The sequence below is a fragment of the Natrix helvetica genome, assembly GCF_964273705.1.
Source record: "Natrix helvetica genome assembly, contig: HAP1_SCAFFOLD_292, whole genome shotgun sequence".
Lineage (NCBI taxonomy): Eukaryota > Metazoa > Chordata > Lepidosauria > Squamata > Natricidae > Natrix > Natrix helvetica.
In genome coordinates, this window is record NW_028113486.1 from 14,277 (window position 1) to 39,106 (window position 24,830).

The 24,830-nt window shown below is 45.7% G+C and overlaps 1 protein-coding gene across 3 annotated transcripts; it reads right to left on the reverse strand.

Annotated features, from left to right (window-relative positions):
• Positions 1-49: 49 nt before the first annotated feature.
• On the reverse strand, positions 50-24,439 carry LOC309382377 (histone-lysine N-methyltransferase SETD2-like). 3 transcript variants are annotated; one of them, XM_081971889.1, is made up of 11 exons: positions 23,528-24,439; positions 20,131-20,268; positions 10,109-10,157; positions 7,805-7,964; positions 6,338-7,019; positions 5,673-5,807; positions 4,578-4,660; positions 4,331-4,442; positions 2,249-2,329; positions 1,727-1,828; positions 50-967 (listed from the first exon to the last, which is right to left on the reverse strand). In XM_081971889.1, the coding sequence occupies exons 1-11, from the start codon at positions 24,134-24,136 to the stop codon at positions 806-808; spliced, it is 2,313 nt and encodes a 770-aa protein (XP_081828015.1). In that variant the 5' UTR covers positions 24,137-24,439; the 3' UTR covers positions 50-805. The 3 variants fall into 3 exon arrangements, with proteins under 3 accessions (XP_081828015.1, XP_081828014.1, XP_081828016.1); XM_081971888.1 differs by having other exon boundaries at positions 4,578-4,717; positions 23,528-24,376; XM_081971890.1 differs by lacking the exon at positions 20,131-20,268 and having other exon boundaries at positions 4,578-4,717; positions 23,528-24,208.
• Between the last annotated feature and the right edge of the window lie 391 nt (positions 24,440-24,830).

Genomic DNA, 24,830 nt, shown 5'->3' on the forward strand with positions numbered 1-24,830 from the left:
CTCAACTTCCCAAGACGGGGGGGAAAAAAATCCATTTTTTCCACATTCCTTCATTACCATTTTCTTTAATTTTTTAATTTTTTTTTTCGTTTTACATAAAAACTTCCGTAAAAATTGGAGAAAGTAAAATGATTTCAAAGCAGTAAAATCAATCTTATCAACAGACAGCAAGGCCTGCCCCAAACCTAGAGCTTGGCCTCTTTGCAAATATTTACATGATAACAGATGAAACCTTTGCAGAGAACAATGGGGAAAAAAACAAAAAAACAAAAAACTGGGGGGAGGGGGGACCCCAAAAATGGAAGAAAAATAAAATAAACAACCCCTCCTCTTTTTTTTTCCTTTTTTGTTTTTTTCCAAAACTATTCTTACAAAGTGTTCCCATGATATCAACAGGTGTTGGGGCTGCAAAAAAGAGGCCGGGCCAAACAAAAAGAGGGGGAAAATAATCCAATATATTCACATAAGAATATTATACAGATCTCGGTGGGGGGGGGGAGGGAATGGACTCACACGTTGTGTTGCACACATGGGAAGCACCACCCGGTGGTCAGTTTTGGGGTCTGCTTGCAAAGTGAGGTGTTTGTGAACAAATGGGATTGTGTAAACACATTTGCACGCCCCTGTTTCTGCCACGTCGGCCTCCAAATTCAGCTGGGAAAAGGAGGCGTTTCCAGGGCCAAATAAATCTGTGTTTTGTGTATTCAGACCCACAACGGTGGAAACTCTGCCCAGGAGAAGCAGAGGGTCAAGTCCCCAAAAACTTTATATATATATATATATATATATATACGTATATACCCTCCTACTCCATGTCGGTGTCTTCTTTGGGTTTGTACACGGAGCCGAATTTCTGCATGTATTTCTTGATGTATTCCTTCGTTTTGTGTTTGACGTTCTCGTTGCATTCCAGGTCCTCAGGCGTCTTGCAGTATTTCAGCTCCTTGTTCATCACACCGTGAGTGAGCTGAGAGGAGTTTGGGGGAGGGGGGGAGAGAAGAGACCCACGGAATATGTTATATTTGTGGCTCAACTCTGGAGTCCTGGATGCTCTCCGAGCTGAGACATTTCGTGACACAAGTAGATAACATCATCAGTGCTAGAAGGGAGGGTGGGACTGGGGAGAGGAGGAGAAAGTTCTCTCTACTCCTTGTTCTCCTGTTTCCTCCCTCCCTCCCCTCCCCTCCCCTCCCTTCCACATTTCCTTCCCTCCCTCAGCCTTGGTTCCTTCCACACTGGAGTTTATCTTTGTCCCCCTGATTTTGCAGGCAGAATTTGGATCCCCCCCACCCCACCCCCACCTGTGAGCGTAGTGGGGCAGATGCATCTTCCTGGCAGGTGGGCCACTGAGATGCGTCTCCAAGCTTCTGTTTAGGTTGCTCATTGCAAGCACAAATGTCACAAGGAAGAAAAGAAAGAAGGAAAAGAAGAGAGAGAAAGAGGGAGGCAAGGAGGGAGAGGAAGGAAGGAAAGGAAGAAAGGAAAGAAAGAGGGAGAAAAGAAGGGGGAGAGAGAAAGAAAGGAAGGAAGAAAGAAAGAAAAGGAAAAAAGAGAAAGAAAGGGAGAGAGAGAGAGAGGAAGAAAAGAAAGAAGAGGGAGAAAGGAAGGGGGAGAGAGAGAAAGAGAAAAACTGGGCTTGGGACTCTGACTCCCTTCGGCCAGATATGTCACCTGACAGGGACCACTGGCCCTGCTTGCCTTGGAGGCATTCAAGGTGACTGCTCACCTTTCGTGCCAGGTGCTTGAAATCTTCTGTTGTGGTGATGCGCCCCACTTTGCAATCAGGTTTGCGATAGGGGTTCAGGCATTGCACAATAAACTGCGACATCTGGTGGGGGGAATAAAGAAAGGCAATGTGAAAATATACAGGCAGTCCTCGAGTTATGACCGCCATAGAGCCCAAAATTTATGTTGCCAAGTGAATCCTTTGTTTTTGTCCCATTTTATCGTCTTGTTTGCTAGAGTTGTAAAGTGAACCCCTGCAGTTCAGCTAGTCACATGGCGAGTTCTAGTCCCGCCTTAAGCATGGAAGCCAGCTGGGCGGCTTTGGTCGAGCCCACCTCACAGGGTGGTGGTTGTGGGGGAAATCGGAGGAGGGAGGTGCATTAGGTCCCTTCGCCACCTTCAGTTATTGATAAAACTACTAACAGCAGGATATAAATAAACAAAAACAAAACACTAAACTAAAAAAACAAAAAAAACAAAAAAAAATATTGACAATAAAATTGAAAATGAAAATCAAACTCACCTCTTTACGGAAGACTTCTTTGCTCTTCTTAGCCAGTTCGCTGGAAGTGTCTGCTTCAGCAGTTTTGGGCTTTTTGGAAGACTAGAAAAAGACCAACAGAAACAGAGAATTATTATAGGGGAAAAAAATTATATTTTGCAAGTAAGGAAAAGATTTCTTCCCCCAAAGGAAAAGGCAACTGAGCTTTGCTTTGGAAATTAATTAATTTAATTTATTGTATTTTTCGGAGTATAAGACGCATCTTTTTCCACCTAAGAGGGCGGAAATTTGGGCGCTCCGAATGTAGCTTTTTGGAAGCTTTTTTTTTAGCCCTAATGAGGTGTGGAAGATCATCGTTAAGCACCTCATTAGGGCTGAAAAAAAAAGCTTCATTTCTGGGTTCATTCCAGTTGGGAGAAGCTAAGCAAGATTTGAAGACTGCCTTAAGAGACTTTTCTTATGTCCAGTTTCTATTCTTTTGGGGATAATAATCCCTTTAAGGGCAAGGCAGAGATTTGGGCTGGTTTGTTGATTCAGCTTTGTTACACCTCTTATATATGAAGAGGTGTGAATTGTTTTTGGCCTTTACTGCATTGTTTATTCTTTTATTTGCATTTTCCATTTTTTTCTGCATCTCGTAACAACTACTTCAGAGGAAGTGTAAAAAAACAAAACATAAGGGCAAATTCAGAGCCACGGAATATTATATTTGCTGTTCAACTGTAGAGGGTCCTGGTTGCTCTCTGAGCTGAGACATTTCGTGACCCAACTAGGTATCATCTTCAGTGCTAGAAGGGGAGTTGGGGGGGATTTTGAGGAGGAAGAGGAAGTTCTGATAAGTTCAATGACAAGCAGTGGCTGCCCAACCATGGCATCTAAGACCAGTGAATTTCAATTCCCAGAATTACCCCGCCAACCTTACTAGGCTGGAGAATTTTAGGAGTTGAAGCCATGGTTTAGGGAGTACCTTTCAGGATTTATCTGAGACGTTCTGTAATTGTGTTTTCTCTATGAGGAGATTACTGATAATCCTCATCTTACGATGGGGCTGTTTAACGGACGCTCAAAGTTATGGCAAAACCTCTCAAGACCTATTTATGACTCATTATTTTTCAACACAAACAACTACAATGACTGTATCTTGAGTGCTTAGCAACCAACTCACCTTGACGAGCAGTTTGCAGTGGTGCTGCAGTCACACACAAACTGTGATTTGCGTCTTTTTGGTGCCCAAAAATGCCCATTGGGAAAAACGGATTTGCTTAATGAATGCAGACTCTGCTTAGTGACGGCAGTGTTTCGCTGAACGAGCACTTCATTTGCTTAACATCCATCGAAAAAAACCATCGTAATTTAGAATGTGTTCAGATGATGCCTTGATTTATAATGGCAACAACTGGAATCTCTTCTTGAATTTATGACCAGGCTAACTACCGAGTTATAACTCAAGTGGTTATATTACCTGAATAACTAGCTATGGAATGCACAGAGATGCTACCACTACAGGGTAGTCCTTGACTTATGACCGTAATGGAGTCTCTCCATTACGATAGTAGGTCCCCATGGTCATATAAAATAGGTCAGCCACATGACAATCCAATTTTCTGACTTTTTTGTGGTGGAACCCGCTAAGGGTACAATTGTGGCAGAAACTGGAAGCAACTGTTAGTTTTTTTGGGGGAAAAGTGTCATAAGACATGGGTCCCACAATTGCAGAACGAGTGGGGAGGACCCCAGAATTGGGTCTGTTAATACCGTTTTGGGGGACATCCGTCGTAAATCTTACTACCTGTAACTTATCAGACAACGCATTTCCTGCGTAATTATTATTTTTAAATATAATTACTACAGGTATTTTAATTTATTAGTGTAAAACAATACATGTTTTATACAATACAAAACAATAAATGTATTAATAAAAGTCTCCCATCACCTGCAGCGCCTCCCTTTCTGACCAAGCGTGACTTAGAACCTGGGTCATGGGTTTCCCATTTCGAGTCTATCGTGCATTCGAATGCTAAGTGTTTGGGCCGTAACTTGAGTAGGACTTTGGATTGGGAAATCCACGCTATGCCTGTCAGGGGGAGCTTCTCTCCAACTCACTTTCATGGGGTTTTCGTCATACGTCGGTGTGCCAAGATCCATTTCGGCTTCGTGCTCCAGGCTGGCGTCATCTTCTGGGCTGTCCCAGTTGGGTGGGTCCCATTGGGTTTGCCTGCACAAACAGGGTTGTCAGTCCTGGACACACACACACACACACACACACACCCCACCCCCGAAAGCCACACCCCTGATGCTGGTTGGGGTTTTCAGGAACAGGCCCTGCTGTAGGGCCAGAGGCCTGCCTTACCTGGTGACCACGTGGTAGTAGTAAATCTTGCCCTCCGGATCGCGGGCTGTTTTCCAGTTGGGAGGCAGGACGATGGTTTTGGGCTTGGGAGGAGATGGAGGGGGAAGGTCTAAGAGGTTGTTGGCCACCACCAATTCTGGCTGAAAGGGGGGGGGGGGGAAAGGAAAAAGGTAGGAAGGAAGGAAGAGGGAGAAAGGAGAGAGACAGAAAGAAAAAAAAGCAAAAGGAAAGAAAGAAAGAGGGAGGCAGGGAGAGAGAGAAGGAGGGAGAGGAAAGGTAAAAAAGGAGAAGGGAAGAGAGAAAAGAGAAAGGGAGAGGGGGAGAAGAAAAGGAAAAAAGGGAAGAAAAGAGAAGAGAAAAAGGGAAGGGAAGGGAAGAAAGAGAAGGGATGGGAAGAGAAGGGAAGAGAACAGAAAAAGAAGGAAAAGGAAGAGAATTGAAGGGAAGTCAATCCTCAAAGCATCTTCAAAAACTTCAATATTTCTAGCCTGTTTTTATACATTAAAAAGACAGGATTCTTTTTAGGAGTATTTCCCCCGCTGGGAAGTGAAACCTGAAACACATGCTATTAAGGGAGTGTTTTCAACCTTGGCCCCTTGAAGATGTGTGGCTGGCTGCGGAATTCCACACATCCTCAAGCAGTCAAGTCCAGAAATGCCATTGTAAAAGGGTCCTCATTTAACAACTACCCATTCAGCGCCCATTCAAACATCACGGAGCTGAATAAACACTACTGAACAACCCGGCTCCATACTTCCAGCCACCACAGCATCTCCAGGGCCACTTGTGACATTTCCTGCTGGTTTCCAATGAGCAAAGTCAATGGGGAAGCCAGCAGGAAATCAGAACTTCCTGATGCGTGAGGTCCTCATTTAACAGCCCACAAAACCCTTGCTTAACAGCTGAGCAACTGAGACGGGTGAAAGTATCCTTACTAAGTAGTAAGCTCACATGATTTTTCAACATATGAACGATGCAATTTCCAGACCAATTTACCACTGTTAAACGAGGAACACTCGTACTAGAGAGTCCTTTTTATTCAGCATGTCTGACGGTACCATGACACGAAATGAACAAGCTTTCTCCCATCTCTACCTGTTGGATCGGTGGGGGTTGTCCAGTTGTGACAATAGTGGCGACAGCGGTTGTGGGTTGCACCACCACACTCGGAGGATGGGTGGTGTAAATCTGTTGTCCTTGGATGTACTGAAGACTTGGCTGGGCGTAACTCTACAACAAAACGGAAGAGCCATTTCCAAGGATTAGTCTCTGTATGAATTATCCTCAACTTACAGAAGGTCATTTAGTGACCGTTCAGAGTTACAACGGCACTGAAAAAAGCAACTCATGACTATTTTTCACACTTATGATTGTTCCAGCATCTCCAAATTCAGACGCTTGTCAAGCTGGCCCATATTTAAGACACTTGCAGTGTCCCGGGGTTGCGTGGTCCCCTTTTGTGACCGCCTGCCAAGCAGTCAATAGGGTAAGGTGGATTTTCTTAACAACCACACGACTCACTTAAAGGCAGTGACTCGTTTAACAACAGTGGCAAAAAAAAGGATATAAAATTGGGCATGACTCTCTGAATCCCCCGCCTTCTTAGCGATGGAAATTCTGGACTTAATTGTGGTCATAAGTCGAGAACTATCCATAGATGGTCTCAACAAGCTTTGGGCAGTCCCGTTTTGAGCATCTGCCCCAAAAGACCACCCTGGCGGAAGGCCAATTCTGCCGTAACTTCACCTTGGCGAGATTACCTGCACGATCGGCGGTGTGGTCTGAGAATAAGGCGAGGTGACTCCGTAGACGGTGGGGCAGGCCTGTCCCTGGTAGTAGATGGTGGGCTGAGACTGGGCCGAGGAGTAGGGGGATTGCACTGCCACAGTTGTCTGGCTGGAGTCCCAGACGCCGTAGCTTTGTCCCTGGACTGGACCAGGCGGCGCCACAGGCAAGACGGCCACGCCCGGCTCCTGGTGGACCATGGGGTCACTGGAGGCCACATACTGGGGCGTGGACACCTCTAGAGGGGCTCCTACGTGCTGGACCACCGGCACAGGCTGAGAAGTGGCCAGGCTGGGCTCCATGGTGTGGCCCACCAGAGTCTGCGAGGTCTCGTACGAGGCCGGCGAGCACATCGACTCCATGCTGGGGGTGGGAAGAAGCACCTTGCCAGCGTTGGGGTTGCTGGGGTCCACGTAGGCCTGCATGGGGTAGCCTGGGGGGTACCCCATGAACGGGGGGTGGGAGGCCCCGTAGCCCAGGGAGTCGTAGGGCAGGGGGGACGCCATGCCCAGGTTCTGCAGCTGCTGCTGCTGCTGCTTCTGTGCCTCGCGCTGAGCAACCTCCTGCTCAAAGAGCTTCCGCCGTTCTTCGGTGGATAGCTTGCTGCGGTCCTTCAGCCGGACTTTCTTCTTCGAGCCCGTGGCCAGGGTGTCATAGCTGCGGAGAGAGGGAGGGAGAGAAAATGGGGCTGAGAGTCCCGGTGAGAGATGGGCCGTGTGCGGCGAATCAGGTGGGACTAGAACTCCCCAGCGTCTGGCCAGCAGCATATCCACAAGAACAAACCACCCTGTTAAAAAGTTGAATTGCCTTGGACTCCGAGACACCATAATTCAGGTAAGTCTTCAACTTGAATTTTTTTGTTGAGGGATCGTCTGAAGTTACAACGGCAGTGTGAAAAAAGCGTCTTATGATCATTTTTCACACTTATGACTGTTGCAGCCTCCCCGTGGTCACATGATCAAAATTCAGACCCTTGGCAGCTGACTCGTATTTATGACTTTTGCCGTATCCCCGGGGTGGGGGGGGGGCAGGTGATCCCCTTTTGTGACCTTCTGAAAGGCAAAGTCAACGGAAAGCCAAATTCACTTAACGACCATGTTGCTAATTTAACAACCAGTCAGACATTTAAAAGCAGGCAGTCGTCTAATTATGATCATAATGGAGACCATAACTGTCATTGAGTGAGGCTGTTGCGTGCATACCTCACTTAATAACTGCAAAGTGGCTGTCCGTTGCAGTCATTAAGCAAGGCGCCTACGTGACTGACTCGCTCAGGATTGCTTTGTTGACCCTCCTATTAAACAAAGTCGTAACTTTGAGCATTCGCTGCCAAGCCCCTTCATTCAGTGCGGTCACAAGTTCCGCCGCTGAACGGAGGGTCGTAAGTCAAGGACTACCTGAAAATGTTAACGTAAAAGTGGGCTGAACCCTTCCCAACTTGCCGGTCCTCCGGTCGCTTGGTGCCTCGCTCATAGGCCGAAGGGGGGGACAAGGACTCCCTCCGTTTCTTCTTCTCTTTGCTCTGCCTCTCGGGGTCCCGTTCTCTGCTCTGGTTTTTGGGGGTGGCAGGGGTGTCTCGGCCCACCACCTCTCTCCCGTGATCTGGTAGCAGGAAAAACAAAGGTGGTTTACAGGAGGGACATTTCATTAACTACCAGGCCGGATCTAACCAGAATTGGGACGCGAGGCGGGAAAAAACAAAAGGAAAATTAATCAAAGTGGCCAATCTGCAGAATTATCTTGTGGGGAGATGGGTGGCAAAATAAACAAACACACAAGCAAACAAACAAGAGTAGCAATAAGCAACAGGACTGTTAGTCTTTAGAAACACTAATTTCCCTCTCTCCTTTATTTATTTATTTATTTCTACCTACCTACCTACCTACCTACCTACCTGCCTGTCTGTCTGTCTGTCTGTCCTGACCCAGGATTTTCCAGCAGCACGAAGCTCATCCCGATAAACCCCTTTTATTTAATGTACAGTCAATTCCTCTCCAGCAAAGTCTTTCAAGATAGGTCACAATTACCGACCTTTATCAGGCTTGGAGAGTGGCCAGGCCGGTAATGCCCCAATACTTGGCAGGAATGAACCAATTTTGTCTCCTGCAAACTCCACTCTCCTTTCGCTCCCCTTTTATTTCCTCTGGGAGGAGCCATTCATCGTCCACCTGTGGCCTTACTCCCAAGTTGACCCCTGTTCTTTAGCTCTTCCCTTCCTCTGGCAGCTCTGCGCATGCACACACTGGGAACAGGCTCCCGCTGTTCTTCTGCCCCACTGATGTCTGACTCTGAAGGCAGCTGATAATTGGTAGACGGCTCTGGCCCTCTCTCTGCCTCCGACACAGAGCCCCCATCCGAGCCTTCCCCAGGCTCCAGGACTGGCCAATGTTCCTCCCCAACCTCCTCACTGTCCGAATCTGCTGCCAGGTTTGCTGACTAACCACAGCACTATCTCTCTCTCTCTCTCTCATCTATCTATCTATCATCTATCTATCATTTATCTATCATTTATCTATCTATCTATCATTTATCTATCTATCTATCATTTATCTATCTATCTATCTATCTATCTATCTATCATCATCATCTATCTATCTATCTATCATCATCTATCTATCTATCTCTCTTCTATCTATCTATCTATCTATCTATCTATCTATCATCATCATCTATCTATCATCTATCTATCTATCATTTATCTATCTATCTATCATCTATCTATCTATCTATCTATCATCTATCTATCTATCTATCTATCATCATCTATCTATCTATCATCTATCTATCATTTATCTATCTATCTATCTATCTATCTATCTATCTATCTATCATCTATCTATCATTTATCTATCTATCTATCTATCTATCTATCTATCTATCTATCTATCATCTATCATTTATCTATCTATCTATCTATCTATCTATCTATCTATCTATCATCTATCTATCATTTATCTATCTATCTATCTATCTATCTATCTATCTATCTATCTATCTATCTATCTATCATCTATCTATCATCATCTATCATCATTTATCTATCTATTTTTCTATCTATTTTTCTATCTATTTTTCTATCTATTTTTCTATCTATTTTTCTATCTATCTATCTATCTATCTATCTATCTATCTATCTATCTATCTATCTATCTATCTATCTATCTATCTATCTATCTATCTATCAATCATCTATCTATCTATCCATCCATCCATCCATCCATCCATATCCACCCACCCATCCATTATCTACTTCCCTACCTACCTACCTATATCCATCCATCCATATATAATCTACTTATCCATAGATATCTGTCTATCCATCCATCCATATCTACCTACCCATCCATTACCTATCTACCTACCTATATCCATCCATCCACCTACCCATCCATCCACCTACCCATCCATCCATTATCTACTTCCCAACCTACCTACCAATATCCATCCATCCACCCAACCATAATCTACCTAACCATAGATATCTATCTGCCTGTCCATCCATCCATCCATCCCAATCAATCAGTCAATCTGAGGCCCGTTCTCCTCCTCTTCCACAATGGCCCCAAAACGTCTTCCAGCCCTGGCTGTGAGCTTATAAATTAGCATTTCACCATCTTGGCTGCTTGAAGATGGGTGGATTGAAATGCCCAGGATTATGGGAGTTGAAGTCCATCCATCTTAAAGCTGCCAAGGTTAAAAAACATTGCTCTGGAAGTCATCAGAAAGCGCCGTTTTTGCATACGTACCACTGCTCTCCTTTTCCACTTGACTCTTCTTTGGGATTCGGTATACCTCCTACAATGAAAAACCCCAAGGGCTAAGTAAAGACCAGCTACCGTACATTTAAGACATCCAATATTATTGATATGATATAATATAATACATAATATATGAAATATGAAATGTAGTATAGTACTATAATGTAATAATAATAATAATAATAATAATAATAATAATAATAATAATAATAATAATAATAATAATAATAATAATAATAATAATAATAATAATAATATAATTATATTATAATATGTAATGTAAATAATACAAGATCATGTCATAATACAACATCATATAATGCAATATAACATAACATATAATAAAAATAACAAAAATCAACAGAGGAAATTATTATACAAAATCAGAATGAAATTGTTCTACATGCAACCTTTGCCAAAGTCAAAAATACTGTATTCATCACCACAAATTTCAAAATCTAAGCTTGTTCCTAATTCTTCCTAGTTCATCTTTCATCAACCTGGGGCCCACCAGAGATCATGAAGCCCACCCGCCATCATCCACAGCAGATGTGCCATGCTGGTTGAAGGCCATGGAAGTTTTACCTCACACACAGGGTGTATTTATGAGCTAGCATGGATAAAAAAAACATGATTTGAATTAAGCTTGGAAGTCATGAATTAAATCCCAGGTATGAGAGGAGAAACATCTCCCATACTTGTGGGCCCCGTCTCTTAAGGAGGTCCACCTGGGGGGAACCAGAAGAAGGGCTTTTTCTCTGTTATTTGAAGGACCTTCTTTTCCCAGTCACATCCATAAGTCTATTGAGATTCTGAATCATGGCTGTCCCAAAGGTGTTTTTTCAGGAGGCAAGTGGACTTTTCTTGTTTTTTTGCTTTGAAGACGTTTCGCTTCTAATCCAAGAAGCTTCTTCAGCTGAAGGAGGTTGTTAGATGAGAAACGGAACACCTTCAAAGAAAAGTAGAAGGAAAGCCCAGTGGCCTCCTGAAAAAGCACCTCTGGGGCAGTCACACCCAGAGCAGGAGGGCAGGAGACGTTATGGGCCTCCTCTCTTAAGGAGATCCATCTGGTGGAAGGGCCTGAGAAGGGCCTTCTCTGTGGTGGCTACCTCCCCGTTATTTGAAGAACCCTCTTTTCCCAGTTACATCCACTTGGCCCACCAGAGAGGCAGGAGACGTTATAGGCCTCCTCTCTTAAGAGGGTCCATCTGGTGGGGCCCAGAAGAAGAGCCTTCTCCGTGGTGGCTTCCTCCCTGTGGAATATCAACCCTGAAGAGGTAAGACTGGCGCCCACATTGACCTTCTTCTCTAAGTCTCCGAAAACATGGCTGTCCCAACGGACCTGGAGACCCCAGGGAGATACGCAGCCCATCGAGTTGTTGTTGGGGATTAATTGAAGTATTATTTCTGTAAGGCTTTTGAGTGAGTTGAGTGGTCATATACGTTTTCTAAACAAATACATAAACTAATATGTGTATGTTATTAAACAAAATAATCAATGCTTCCATCGCAATACTACCTTCCCTAATATACCTACTACAATGCTGCTTTCAAATACAGGTAGTCCTCGACTTACAACCATTCGCTTAATGACCGAAGCGACAACAATCCTGAATAAAGGGACTTAAGATCCTTTTTCACGCTTACGACCGTTGCAGCATCCCCAGAATCACCTGATCCAAGTTCAGACGCTTGGCAACTGACTCACATTTATGACGGTCGCAGTCTGTCCCGAGGGTCATGCGATCTCCTTTTGTGACCTTCCGACAAGCAATGGGGAAGCCAGATTCACTTAACAACCTTGTGCCTAAGTGAACTGAAGTGATTCACTTAACAACCTTGGCAAAAAAGGTTGTAAAATGGGGTAAATGTCACTTAACCACTTGCTTAACAATGGAAATTTTGGCTTCAGAGTGTGGCCGTACTTTGAGGACTACTGGTAGTAGTTAAATCTGTTAGTCCTGCTTAAAATTTATTATAAACTAGGATAGAAAATATAAATACCGTATTTTTCGGATTATAAGACGCACCTTTTTTACTCAAAAACGAGGCTGAAAATCTGGCTGTGTCTTATACATCGAATACAGCATTTTTCTGCCTGCAGAAACCCCGCCACCTTCACAAAAATGGCTGTGCATACCCTTATGGAGGCTTTCAGAGAGCTCCTGGGGGCTGGGGAGGGCAGAAATGAGCAAAAAATGGGCTGTTTTTTGCCGTCCCCCCGTTCCCAGCAGCACTCTATAAGCCTCCATAAGGCTATGCATGCAATTTTTTGCCAAAAAGGCCCTGTTTTCGTGAAAAACGGGCCGGTTTTTGCTTGTTTTCCCTCCCCCCGAACATTCTGCAAGCCCCCACAAGGCTATTCATGCCTTTTATTTGAAAAAAACGGGCCTGTTTTCTTGAAAAACTGGTCCTTTTTGGAGGTTTGCAGAGTGCAAAAACTTTTTTTTTTCCTTTCGGAAAGCTCTTTAGTTAGAGTGATTGATGAGAATTATATTGATCAAGTGCTGTGCCAGCAGAAACAAAGTCTTAGGTGCTGCAGGTTGTCAGCGATTTCCTTCTCCAGCACATGGATAAATACACCTGGAAACATCTACCTACCTACCTACTCTCTCTCTCTCCCTCTATTGACCTACCTGCCTATCTACTCTCTCTCTCGCCCTACCTACTATATTTCTCTCTTTCTCTCTCTATCCCTCTACCTACCTACTACTTACCTACCTACCGTGTTTCCCCGAAAATACGACATGTCCTGAAACTAAGGCCATGCCACATTTTTCGGGTGGGCAAAAATACAAGCCCCCCCACTGAAAATAAGCCCCCTGGACAATCCCCCCCTCCGGGCAGGCAGAGCACCACTCGCCGACCTAGTGGTATCCCAAAGGTGCCAAGCCACGGGAACGAGGTGGGGGGCAAAGGCGCTCGCGTTGCTTGGCGCCTTCAGGATACCACTAGATCGGTCAGATGGTTGTATGCTCTGGGAGTACACTCTGTGGCAGCTAGCCCACAACCATAGAGGGTACTCCCAGAGCGGCAACTGCCGGAAGACTCGGCATCCTATCTCTGTGCTTTGGAAGCCGCAGAAAAAGCCATATGGCGGGCGGCGGCAGCAGCGGAGATGCCCTGGCTCTACAGGGAGAGTTAGGCAAGGGCATTGTGAGCCTGGGAGTCGCGCGAGCGGGGAGCGGAAAAGCTGCTCACGCAACCCCCGCTCCAGCCATGCAGAGCCCCATTCACTGACCCAGAAGCATTCCGAAGGCGCCGAAACGCAGGAGCCGGAGGGCGGCAAACAGGCGCTCCTGTGGCTTGGCGATACCTCTAGGTCAGTGAAGGGCGCTATGCCCGGCTGGAAAGGGGGGTTGCCGGGTGGCTGCTCATGAGCGTGGTCACCTCATGGCTGCTTCACCCCTGAGGCTGTGCCTGGCTCTTTGGGAGCCCCCACGCTAGAGAGCAGCCTCCCAGCAACCCAAAACAATAAGCCCTCGCCCAAGCCATATTTTGTGGGTGAAAAGAAAATAAGACCCTGTCTTATTTTGTGGGAAACACAATACCTATTTACTCACCCTCTCTCCTTATCTACCTACTGTATCTCTTTCTCTCTCTCTATCAGTCTATCTACCTACCTACTCTCTCTCCCTACCTACCTAATGTATTTCTCTCCCTCTCTCTCTCTCCTCTCTCTCCCTACCTATCTACTGTATTTCTCTCTCTCTCCTCCTCTACCTACCTACACTCTCTCCCTACCTATTGTATTTATCTCTCTCTCTCTATCCCTCTCTCTCCCTACTCTCTCTCCCTATCTACTGTATTTCTCTCTCTCCTCCTCTACCTACCTACACTCTCTCCCTACCTATTGTATTTCTCTCTCTCTCTCTATCCCTCTACCTACCTACTCTCTCTCCCTACCTATCTACTGTATTTCTCTCTCTCCTCCTCTACCTACCTACACTCTCTCCCTACCTATTGTATTTCTCTCTCTCTCTCTATCCCTCTACCTACCTACTCTCTCTCCCTACCTACCTAATGTATTTCTCTCCCTCTCTCTCTCTACTCTCTCTCCCTACCTATCTACTGTATTTCTCTCTCTCTCCTCCTCTACCTACCTACACTCTCTCCCTATCTACTGTATTTCTCTCTCTCCTCCTCTACCTACCTACACTCTCTCCCTACCTATTGTATTTCTCTCTCTCTCTATCCCTCTACCTACCTACTCTCTCTCCCTACCTACCTACTGTATTTCTCTCTAATATATATCCCTCTATCTACCTACCTACTCACTCTCTACCTACCTACCTATTGTGTTTCTCTCTCTCTCCCTATCCCTCTATCTACTTACCTGCCTTCTCTCTCTTCTCTCCCTACCTATCTACTGCATTTCTCTCTCTCTTCCTCTACCTACCTATCTCCCTAACACACTCTCTCTCCCTACCTACTATTTCTCTCCCCCCCTCTATCTACCTACCTACCTACCAACTCTCTCCCTACCTTTCTACTGTATTTCTCTTTCTCTCCCTCTATATCCCTCTATCTACCTACCTACTTTTTTTAAAAAATTGCCTCTTCAAAACCTTGGTGGGTCTTATACTCTGGTGCATCTTATACTCTGAAAAATACAGTATTATAATTAATAATTAATATGAATTGGTTCCCCAAGATCCAGTGGAGATTATGGTTAGTTGCATGAAAGTATGAATACCGGGGATGCCTAAATAATCAATTCCTTCTGTCGTCATGGAAGGGCCAACTAACATTTTTCCTCCCTTCCATGGAGACAGATGGAAAGGTTTTTAACCAAGTTTACTAAGTGTGAAAAGTAAAAAAGAAATTCTCAGACATGTAAGAGATTCCAAAGAAAGACTTTGTGAGCAAAACTCCTGCCGCGCAGCCAAATGGAAGGGAAAAAAACAAAACTTCCTACGGTTTGAGAACAATTTTGGAAAAAGGACAAAAATAAATTCCCTAACTTTTTGCTGTTCCCTTGCATTAAAAAAAGGGATGATGTGAAAAGAGCACAAAACGTCCCTTTGCTTTCATCCTTTTCTCTTTCTTTCAGTGTGTGCATTGGGTGTGGTTTCAGACTGCAAGTAGTTGTTGAGTTAGGATTGTAATGGAGTCTGCCCATTATGGGAGATGTGAGGATTGTAAAAAGTTTCTTTCTTTCTTTCTTTCTTTCTTTCTTTCTTTCTTTCTTTCTTCTTCTTTCTTTCTTCTTTCTTCCCTATCCTTCCTTCCTTTCCCTCCCTCCTTCCTTCCTTCCATCCATATCACTGGCAAGCAGCTCTATTTTCTGATTCCATTTGTGAGAGTTGTTAAGAGAACACCATGGTCATTAAGTGAACCCATGGTTTGCTCTCGGGCCAATTTTGCCAAAAATCAGAAATAGCAGCCAGATAGTTTTTGAGAAAACTATCATAAGGCAGTCATATGACCATGGGATGCTGCAAATAGCCCAGGCATCAAACACTTGAAATGTGACCACATGAGCATGGTATGTTTATGTGTGCACAACTGTTGGAACTTCAAATCTGGGATGTAAGTAACTCCCCCCACAACGTAGGTTGGGCATTAAGTGAAGCACTTGTTCACAAAAGGCCAGTTTTGCCCAAAAATGCAAATAAAATGTCACTCTTCTGCAAAAACATCTTAAAATTTGGTGACATGACTGTGGTACACTGGAAATGGCCATAAACATAGAATCAGTTGCCAAGCACCCGACCAATGGTCATGTGAGAAGATGAATAGAATTAGAATCACAGAGGTGGAAGGGACCTTGGAGGTCTTCTAGTCCAACCCCCTGCCTAGACAGTAAACCCTATACCATTTCAGACAAATGGATGTCCAATCTCTTCTTTAAAACCTCGAGTGTTGGGGCAAGCACAACTTCTGGATTCACTGTTCTCACTGTCAGGAAGTTTCTCCTCAGTTCTAAGTTGCTTCTCTCCTTGATTAGTTTCCACCCATTGCTTCTTGTTCTGCATTCAGGTGCCTTGGAGAATAGCTTGACTCCCTCTTCTTTGGGGCAACCCCTGAGATATTGGAAGATTGCTATCATGTCTCCCCTAGTCCTTCTTTCTTTTAAGCTAGACATACCCAGTTCCTGCAACCGTTCTTCATATGTTTTAGTCTCCAGTCCCCTAATCCTCTTTGTTGCTCTTCTCTGCACTCTTTCTAGAGTCTCCACATCTTTTCTACATCGTGGCGACCAAAACTGAATGCAGTATTCCAAGTGTGGCCTTACTACGGCCTTATAAAGTGGTATTAACCCTTCATGTGAATGGCCACTGGGACTTCAGAAGTAAGTGACCCTCCCCCAGGTAAGTCTGTCAGAACTTTGACAGGTAGGTAAGCAATTGGTTTTAAGTCAAGGACTGCCTGGATTGATAGCATAAAGCCAGATGTTGGATTTTTCTAATTTTGTTTTTCTTTTGGTTCAGGTTTCAACAGGTATAGTGAGAAGCAGAGCAGGAATCAGTTCAGCTCAGTCACCCAAAATGTGAAGGGATACGGGCAGTCCTTGACTTTTGGGCACAACGGAGCTCAAAATTGGGACACTGCAGCCGTCATAAATAGGAATCAGTTGCCAAGTGTTTGAATTTTGATCACGGGACCACTCCAACCATCGTAAATATGAGTCAGTTGCCACCGCAACGGTTGCAAGTGTGAAAAACTCTTTCTAGCGATGTGGTAACTTCAAACAGTCACTAAATGAACTGTTATAAGTCGAGGACTACTTGTAATTCTCTTTTTGTGCCATTGTTCTGAGGCTTCCCAAGAGCATGAAGCAAACTCCTAATCCTGACAAAAAAAACCTTTTATTAATTGACTGTGAATTCTGCTCTTTCACATCTAGCAAAGTCTTTCGAGGGAGGATTTACAGTCACAGACCTTATCTGGCTTGGAGAGCTGCCAGGCAGATATCTGCAAAACCTGGCAAGGAGTCTCGGAGAGTCACGAACCAATGAAGGGAACTAATTGCCTCCTGCAAACTCCACTCCCCTTTCGCTCCTCTTTTATTTTTTCTGGGAGGGGCCATTCATCGTCCATCTGTGGCCTTACTCCCAAGTTGACCCTTGTTCTTTAGCTCTTCCTTTCCTCTGGCAGCTCTGCGTATGTGCACACTGGGAACAGGCTCCAGCTGTTCTTCTGCCCCACTGACGCCTGACTCTGAAGGCAGCCGATAGCTGTGAGACTGCCCTGGCCCCCTCTCTGCCTCCGACACAGAGCCTTCATCAGAGCCTTCCCCAGACTCTAGGACTGGCCCAACCTCCTCACTGTCCGAATCTGCTGACCGCCCTGCTGACCGCTGGTGGGCCACAACAGCCATCCTGAACTAGTTCTTGTTGGGCAACAGGGCAGACCCTATATATTTACACTTGATGCCATCAAGAAAGAGCATCAGTAATTAGGGCTCCCCCCTGTAACTTCTGTTCTGGGGCGACAGTATCTGTACCCTAACAATAAAGATCATCCTTGACTTACAACCATTCATTTAGTGACAGTCTGAAGTTATGATGGCACACACAAAAAATGGGATTTATGCTTTGTCCTCTCACTTATGACCCCTCCATCATAGGACCAAAATTCAGGTGCTGGGAAACTGGCGGATATTTATGATGGTTCAAGCGTCTTTGGGGTCAAGTGACTCCCTTCTGTGACCGTCCCAGCCATCTTCCAACAAGGAAAGTCAAGAGGGGAGGGGGGAGCCTGATTTGCTTAAAGACCATGTGATTCACTTAATAACTGCAGAGATTCCCATAACCTGTGGCACAAAAGAGTATAAAATCAACCCCAGCTTACTTAACAAGTGTTTGCTTAGCCACAGAAATTCTACTCTCAATTGCGGCAGTAAGTCGAGGACCACCTATTATCTATATAAACTTCCAATTATGGGAAAAATACTAAAAGTTTAGAGATTTAATACATCTTGAAATTGAAAAACGGTCCACATTTTTTCCACTATCAGAGTTAAGGTCTTAAATCATGAGACCATATATCTGCACGCTGCAGAGAAATTTAATTGTGACACGGGTGTCTTCCAATATGGAAGGTTACATATCTGATGCTTACTAAGGATAAATCTTAAGGCATGCCAGCTGAGGGATTATGGGAGCTGAATCCTTGTCCTCAAGAAGCAGGTTGTTCTAAGCTTCCCAAGAGCATGAAGGAAACTCCTTGTCTCAACAAAAGAACCTTTTATTAATTTACTGTGAATTCTGCTCCTTCACATCCAGCAAAGTCTTTCGAGGGAGGATTTACAGTCACAGACCTTCTCTGGCTTGGAGAGCTGCCAGGCTGAGATCTGCAAAACTTGTCAAGGAGTCTCGGAGAGTCACGAACCAATTAAAGCGAACTAATGGTCTCCTGCAAACTCCATTCCCCTGTCGCTCCTCTTTTATTTCCTCTGGGAGGGGCCATTCATCGTCCACCTGTTCCTTTACTCCCAAGTCGACCCCTGTTCCTTAGCTCTTCCCTTCGTCTGGCAACTCTGCGCATGCGCACACTGGGAACAGGCTCCAGCTGTTCTTCTGCCTCACTGATGTCTGACTCTGAAGGCAGCTGAGAACTGCCAGCCGGCCCTCTCTCTGCCTCTGGCACAGATCCCTCATCTGAGCCTTCCCCAGACTCCAGGACTGGCCCATGTTCCCACCCCGCAACCTATCCAAATCTGCTGCCAGCTCTGCTGCCAGCTCTGCTGGTGGGCCACAACACATGCCGGCTAGGGGATTCTGGGAGCTGAAGGCCATCACTCTTAAAGCTTGCTGACTGGGGGATTATGGGAGGGCAAGTCCTCCCCTCTTTAGGTACACCGGCTAGGGAATTCTGGGAGTTGAAGTCCTCCCCTCTTAAGGCATGCTGGCTAGGGGATTCTGGGAGTAGAAGCCCACTCCTTTAGAAGGATGCCGGCTGGGGGATTATGGGAGTTAAAGTCCTCCCCTCTTAAAGCATGCCTAGGGGATTATAGGAAGTCCACAGACCTTACATTTCCTGAGATTGAGAAGCAGTGCTTAAGGCACCTACCTTGAAACCGGGAGACTGGGAGTTCTAGACTTGCCTTATCCACAAAACCAATTAGGGATGACCTTGGGCCAGTTCACTCATCTCAGCCCTAGGAAGCAGACAATAGGCAACTCCTTCTCAAATGCCCTCCACCTCCACGGAAACTGTCCACCACTGACTCACAAGTCGAAGCAACAAAATAAACTCAACACAAGTAGCATGAAACTAGCCTGAAGATAATGACTAAAGGATGCTCAACTGAACTACATTTAACTAATAGCTTGTAGGTAATGGAAGCAAATATTTACGGAGGACCTACTGGCTCTTGGGCTTCGGGATGGTGGGACAGCTGGTGGTGAAGAATTTCCAACCTGGATGATGTTCAAGGCAAGACATCATGGTCGGTTTTGCCAATTTGGAGAGGTGGGCAGCACTGGAACCATTACTCACCCTCCCATAAAGACGCTGGGCGCTTTCCTGCAGGGCTAACTTCGTCCGTCTTTATGCAAGACTTACCTGTCACTCATCCGTCCCCAGTTCCGGCTCTTCGCGCGAGCCCACGGAAACAAAGGCAATGACGGTTTGTTAGCGCAAAGGTGTCCGTTTTCAGCACGGGGAGAGCTATGCATCTTTTCCCATCATGGGCGGGGAAAAGGGTGCATAAAACCCGTGCTGAAAACGTACAGGGGTTTTATTTCGAGTCTGTGTGTGTGTGTGTTGTGCTGGTTTGCCAGGTGGATTCTATGTCGGATGGAGCCTGGCTTGGGTTCGAGGCCTTCCCGTCAGCGAAGCCCTCGACACGCCAAAGCCAGGGCGACAGGTGTGTGCAAAGAAGTGCGCGTGGTGTGTAAAATAAAACGAATAGCTCACACGATCCGGCTCTCCCGCCAGGGATAAGGGGGTGCTTCCCCGAGTATCGTTGCCGGACGCCCCCAAATTTACGTCAGCCTCAAAGAGTTTAGCCACCTCTGTGCTTTCATTTTTCCGACCTGAATTCAGCCTATCCCTCATACATCACGCAGCTTGCCAGCCATCTCGCTGGGATTTTTTTTCTCTTCCACGGGTTTTTCCATTCTTCGGGAGGACGGAGTTGAAAATGGGAGTTGTGGGCCAGCTGGGGATGTTAAGGAGCTCCGTGCTGCCCTGAGAAGCTGCATGGAAATGGTTGCAATTACTACGAGGGGCTCAGGGTGAAGAGGTTGAGGGGGTTGGGGGTGGAGGACGCAGCTTTCAAGTCCCACCCACCCACATGAGGAGGCTTCTGAGGGACGGCTTGGAAGGGTATGACAGGCACGTTGCTTCCAAGACCCTCGGACTCAACACCCTCTGGTCCCCGGAAGTTTCTTGTTTTTTGTTTGTTTCTTCTCCTTGAAAACGTTTCGCTTCTCACCCAAGAAGATTCTTCGGTTCTTTGACAAGAAGCCAAAGGTTTGCAAGAAAAAAGAAAGCGAGAAAAAGTCCAATTGTCTTTCGGGAAGAAAAGCACCTTTGGGGACAACCATGACCTGCTGGAACATGGATGGAGACGCTCCATACCTGTTTTCCCCCCAGTGCCATTGTGGCTTTGAACAGTCACTAAATGAACGGTTGTAAATCGAGGACTGCCTATATCCTAGCTTTTCATCTGGTCAATATATATATATATATATATATATATATATATATATATATATATATATATATATATATATATATATACACACACACACGCAGGTGGTGTATCAGTAGTGCTTCCAACCTGGGATCAAGCTAAGAGAGGCGTTTCTCTGACGGTCAAGGGGCCATCTTAGGGCTGGAAGGGACCTTGGAGGTCTTCTAGTCTGACCTCCTGGCCAAAGCAGGAGTCCTTATACCAGCAATTCATTTTCCCCAGGAGGAACTGCGACTCTTGCGAGGGGCTGTGAGGGTACGTAAGTACGCACGCACAAACGTGAATTGACAAAAACAACAAAAGACAAAAAGGCGTTGCCCTTCATTCAAAAGCTACCTATACAGGCCAGAAAAGGACAGTGAAATGCCCAGGTCTGCCTCATGTCATTGAGGATGAGTGGCTGTCCAATGTTTTAGAACATGGAATCAAAGACTGGAAGGGACCTTGGAGGTCATCTAGTCCAACCCCCTGCTCGAGCAGGAGACCCTATCCTATTCCAGACAAATGGCTGTCCATTCTCCACAATTTCTTGATGGCGAGCTGATTAATTGATTAATAGTTCTTGCTGTAGGGAAATTGCTCTAATTCTAGGTTGGATTTTTCTTGAATGATCTCACATCAAATTCTTGGAAGAGTCAAACAGAAGCAGCTAACTCTTAATGCCATGGCAACGGGTAGGAAAAATCTGAGATCAGCCACACGTGGCAATACAAGATATTCCCACCCGTGGGAACATGAGAGATTTCAGATACATGGCTGGCAATGCATGGAGATCCTGCACTGGAGATCTCGTTCATCCATATATCCAAAATCAGCCCTTAAAAACCTTTCTGAGTGCAGCTACGTATCATCAAAAGAGCTAAATGGATTTAGCTTTAATGCCTGAAATGGTAACCTTGGGTAGAGTATGATTCCAGAGCTGGCCAAAATTAGAGCCAAGAGCCAGAGGTACCCCGAAAAGGAAACGAAAAAAAAAGGGATCTTAGCAAATATATATGTATTTTTCTCTCCTTGACTTCATGCCGAACCTAAATTCTGTCAATTCTTAAGCTTCAACGTCATTAAACTGCTTTTAGAAGGTTTTTTTCAGATCTAGCTCCCCTCCCCCCCTTCACTTCCTGGCCTAGCTGTCAGGGCGTAGACTGACGCATCAAAATCTGGGACACAAACTAAACACGCATGGGCGACTGTTAGGCGCAAACAAAGCCTCTCTACTTCGACAAGCGGTACTTTAAGCAGTGAGGTTTTCTCCCTAAGGCACTTAATGTCAGAAAGCAGCCTGTCACAAACTCACAATAATTTCTACTTCAGTCCAGACAGGATGAGAGGTACAGGGGAGCCCTGAATACAGAATAACCAATAAGGAAAATGAATTACAACAAGATATCCCCTCTTCACTTACTACATAGAGCAGCGTTGCTCAACCTTTAAGAGGGCTTTAGCTCTCAGAATTCCCAAGCCAGTATAATTCGACTCATCTTAAAGCACAGCTGCTTGGGGAATTCTGGGAGTTAAAGTCCTCCCCTCCTAAAGCATAGCTGGCTGGGGGATTCTGGGGTTTTAAAGTCCAACCCCTCTTAAACTTGTCAAAGGCTTAGAATTACTGCTGTGGAGATTTGTAACTTCTGAAAAATATTAATTGAAAGACAAGATCCAATCTCCCTACATATTTCACTTCTTCTACAGGCCGGTTTTCCCTTTGTTGGTTTTTCAAGAACTCCGTTTCTTTTCTTTTCTGTCCTAAGTTACTAACAACTCAGTAACAATAACATCACCTGGGGAGGCCGAACCTTTCTAAACTATTTGCTATTCTTGAAAATGCAAAACAGGTTTCTAACGCCTTTCAAATGCTTTGCAGGAGAAGAATTTGATCACATGAGTGATAAAATTCACTTGGCAGATAGTCCTCGACTTACGACTATAAAGGAGCCCAACACTTCTGTCGCAAAACCTGGCCATGGTTAAGAGAGCTTTGCCCCATTTTACGATCTTTCTGGCCATGGCTGTTGAGTGAATAACTGCGGTTGTTAAGTTAGTCACATGGCTGTTAAGTGAATCTGGCTTCCTGCTTGTCAGAAGGTTGCAAAAGGGGATTACGTGACCCTCCCCAGGACACTGCGACCGTCATAAACATGAGGCAGTGGCCAACCTTCTGAATTTTGATTGGGCAGCCCTGGGGAGGCTGCAAAGATAAGCAAGGAAAACGGCCCTGGGTCACTTTTTTTCAGTGCCGTTGTAACTTTGAACTGTCGCTAAATGAATGGCCGTAAGTCGAGGAATGCCTGCACTGGTCAGAAAATCCACAGCTACTTTGGCATTTTAAAAAAATCCACTTTGTAGTAGAAGGGCTTCCATTCTGTTGGAAATTAACTTGCTGGAAGTCCAGTTTACTCAAATTTGAATTATTAATTTCACTAATTAATCTGTTATTAATTCATTATACTATGCAGGGGCCCCTGTCGAGAGACTTTTCATTTCTGCTTTATGGCTGAGCCAAATGGAAGCTTTTTGTGGTTTAAAACCACACAGCAAAAAAATAAAAATAAAACGGGTCAAAATGGGAAGTAGACATGCTGGCAATCATTAAACCTCCAAGCACGTCTAAGACTTAAATTTATCCCATTCTGTTACTCCTTCCTTCCTTCTCCTCTCGAAAGGGAACTTGCACGTGCGAACGCGACCAAACAAACAAACAAACAGCCTTAAAAAAAAATATTTCAATCCCACACTACCAACTTTAACCAAAGAATCCAACTTACTTTGAGTTCTTTCCAGCCGTCCAGAAGCTTAGTAGCCAAGTCGCTGAGATCCATCAACTTGTCGGTCGGTTCTTGGCTCCGCTCACTCTCCACATCGGAGACGCCCTCCTCTTCGTCTTGGGAAGGGGTTTCAGCAGCCACGGGGTCCTCCAGCTTGGGGGTGTGGGTCTCTTTGCTCTCCCCCTCAGGCTCCGCCTCCTGATCGGCCGCAGCGGGAGCCTTGGCGGTGTCCATCAAGACCTCTGTGGTGGCTTCCTTGCTGGCCTCCTGCTCCGAGGGCTGCTCGTCCACCGCTTCGGCTGGCAGGTAGTCGGGAGGGTCGAGGTCCTCCTTGTTCTCCTTCAGCTCCATCTCGCTGGCCGTGTCTGAGAGGGCACTGTCCATGCTGTTCTCGCTGATGATCTTCAGCCTCCGCAAGGCCACCTTCTTCGGGGTGTCCATCTCGACCTCCAGGACAGGCTTGCAAGATGGGTCGGGCGTGTTGAGGGGTGTGTGAGCCCGGGACGTGTTCTCGCTGGAATAGCCGTCTCCTTCGCTCAGCTGCGGGATGGCGGATTTGGTCCGGGCCCAACGCTGGATGATGGGAAGGATTTTGCTCTCTTCCAGCATGTTCTTGTTGGGGATGGGCAGGAGCTCCAGCGTCTTGATGATCTGTCAGCGGAGACAACACGAGGGCGGTCAGTTCTCCGTTAACTGGGCTTGGATTACGGATCAGGTCCTCGGGGGGGGAGGACATTCTTACATTGTGATACCACCTCTCCCCTCCCCCCCCAATTGTTCTGATACGAAAAAATATTTGTAGCTCAGGGTTCAACAGTTGGGTGCTTGGTGGTCTCTCAGCCTGGCGGCACTGATGCGGTCACCTAGTTTGGTAAGGAAATGTCTGCAAGGAAACCACCCAACTGAGAGAGCACCAAGCACCCCTTTCTTCCCTCCTTCCTTCCTTTCCTTCCCTTCTTCTTTCTGCCTTTCCTTTCCCTTCTAGGACTGATGATGTTCCCTAGTTGGGTCCCGACCACCTAGCTTCCAGAGCACTTCCACAATTCTAGATGTTGGCCCCCCACTCTAGGAGGCTCCTCAGAAGGCCAAACACTGCTGCTTCCGACAGAGGAACAAGAGACATGTCTACATCAGCAAAGGGGGTTTAGAACATGCCAGAGAACGTAAAAGGAGTGGCAGTGCCTCATAGGTTCAGTGTTCTCCCTTCCAGCTGCCCAGAAAAGCAAATCTCACCACTCATGTTTTCTGCCAACTGAGAGCTCTCTAATTACAAATTCCAACACTGACCTTCTAGAGGAGAGGT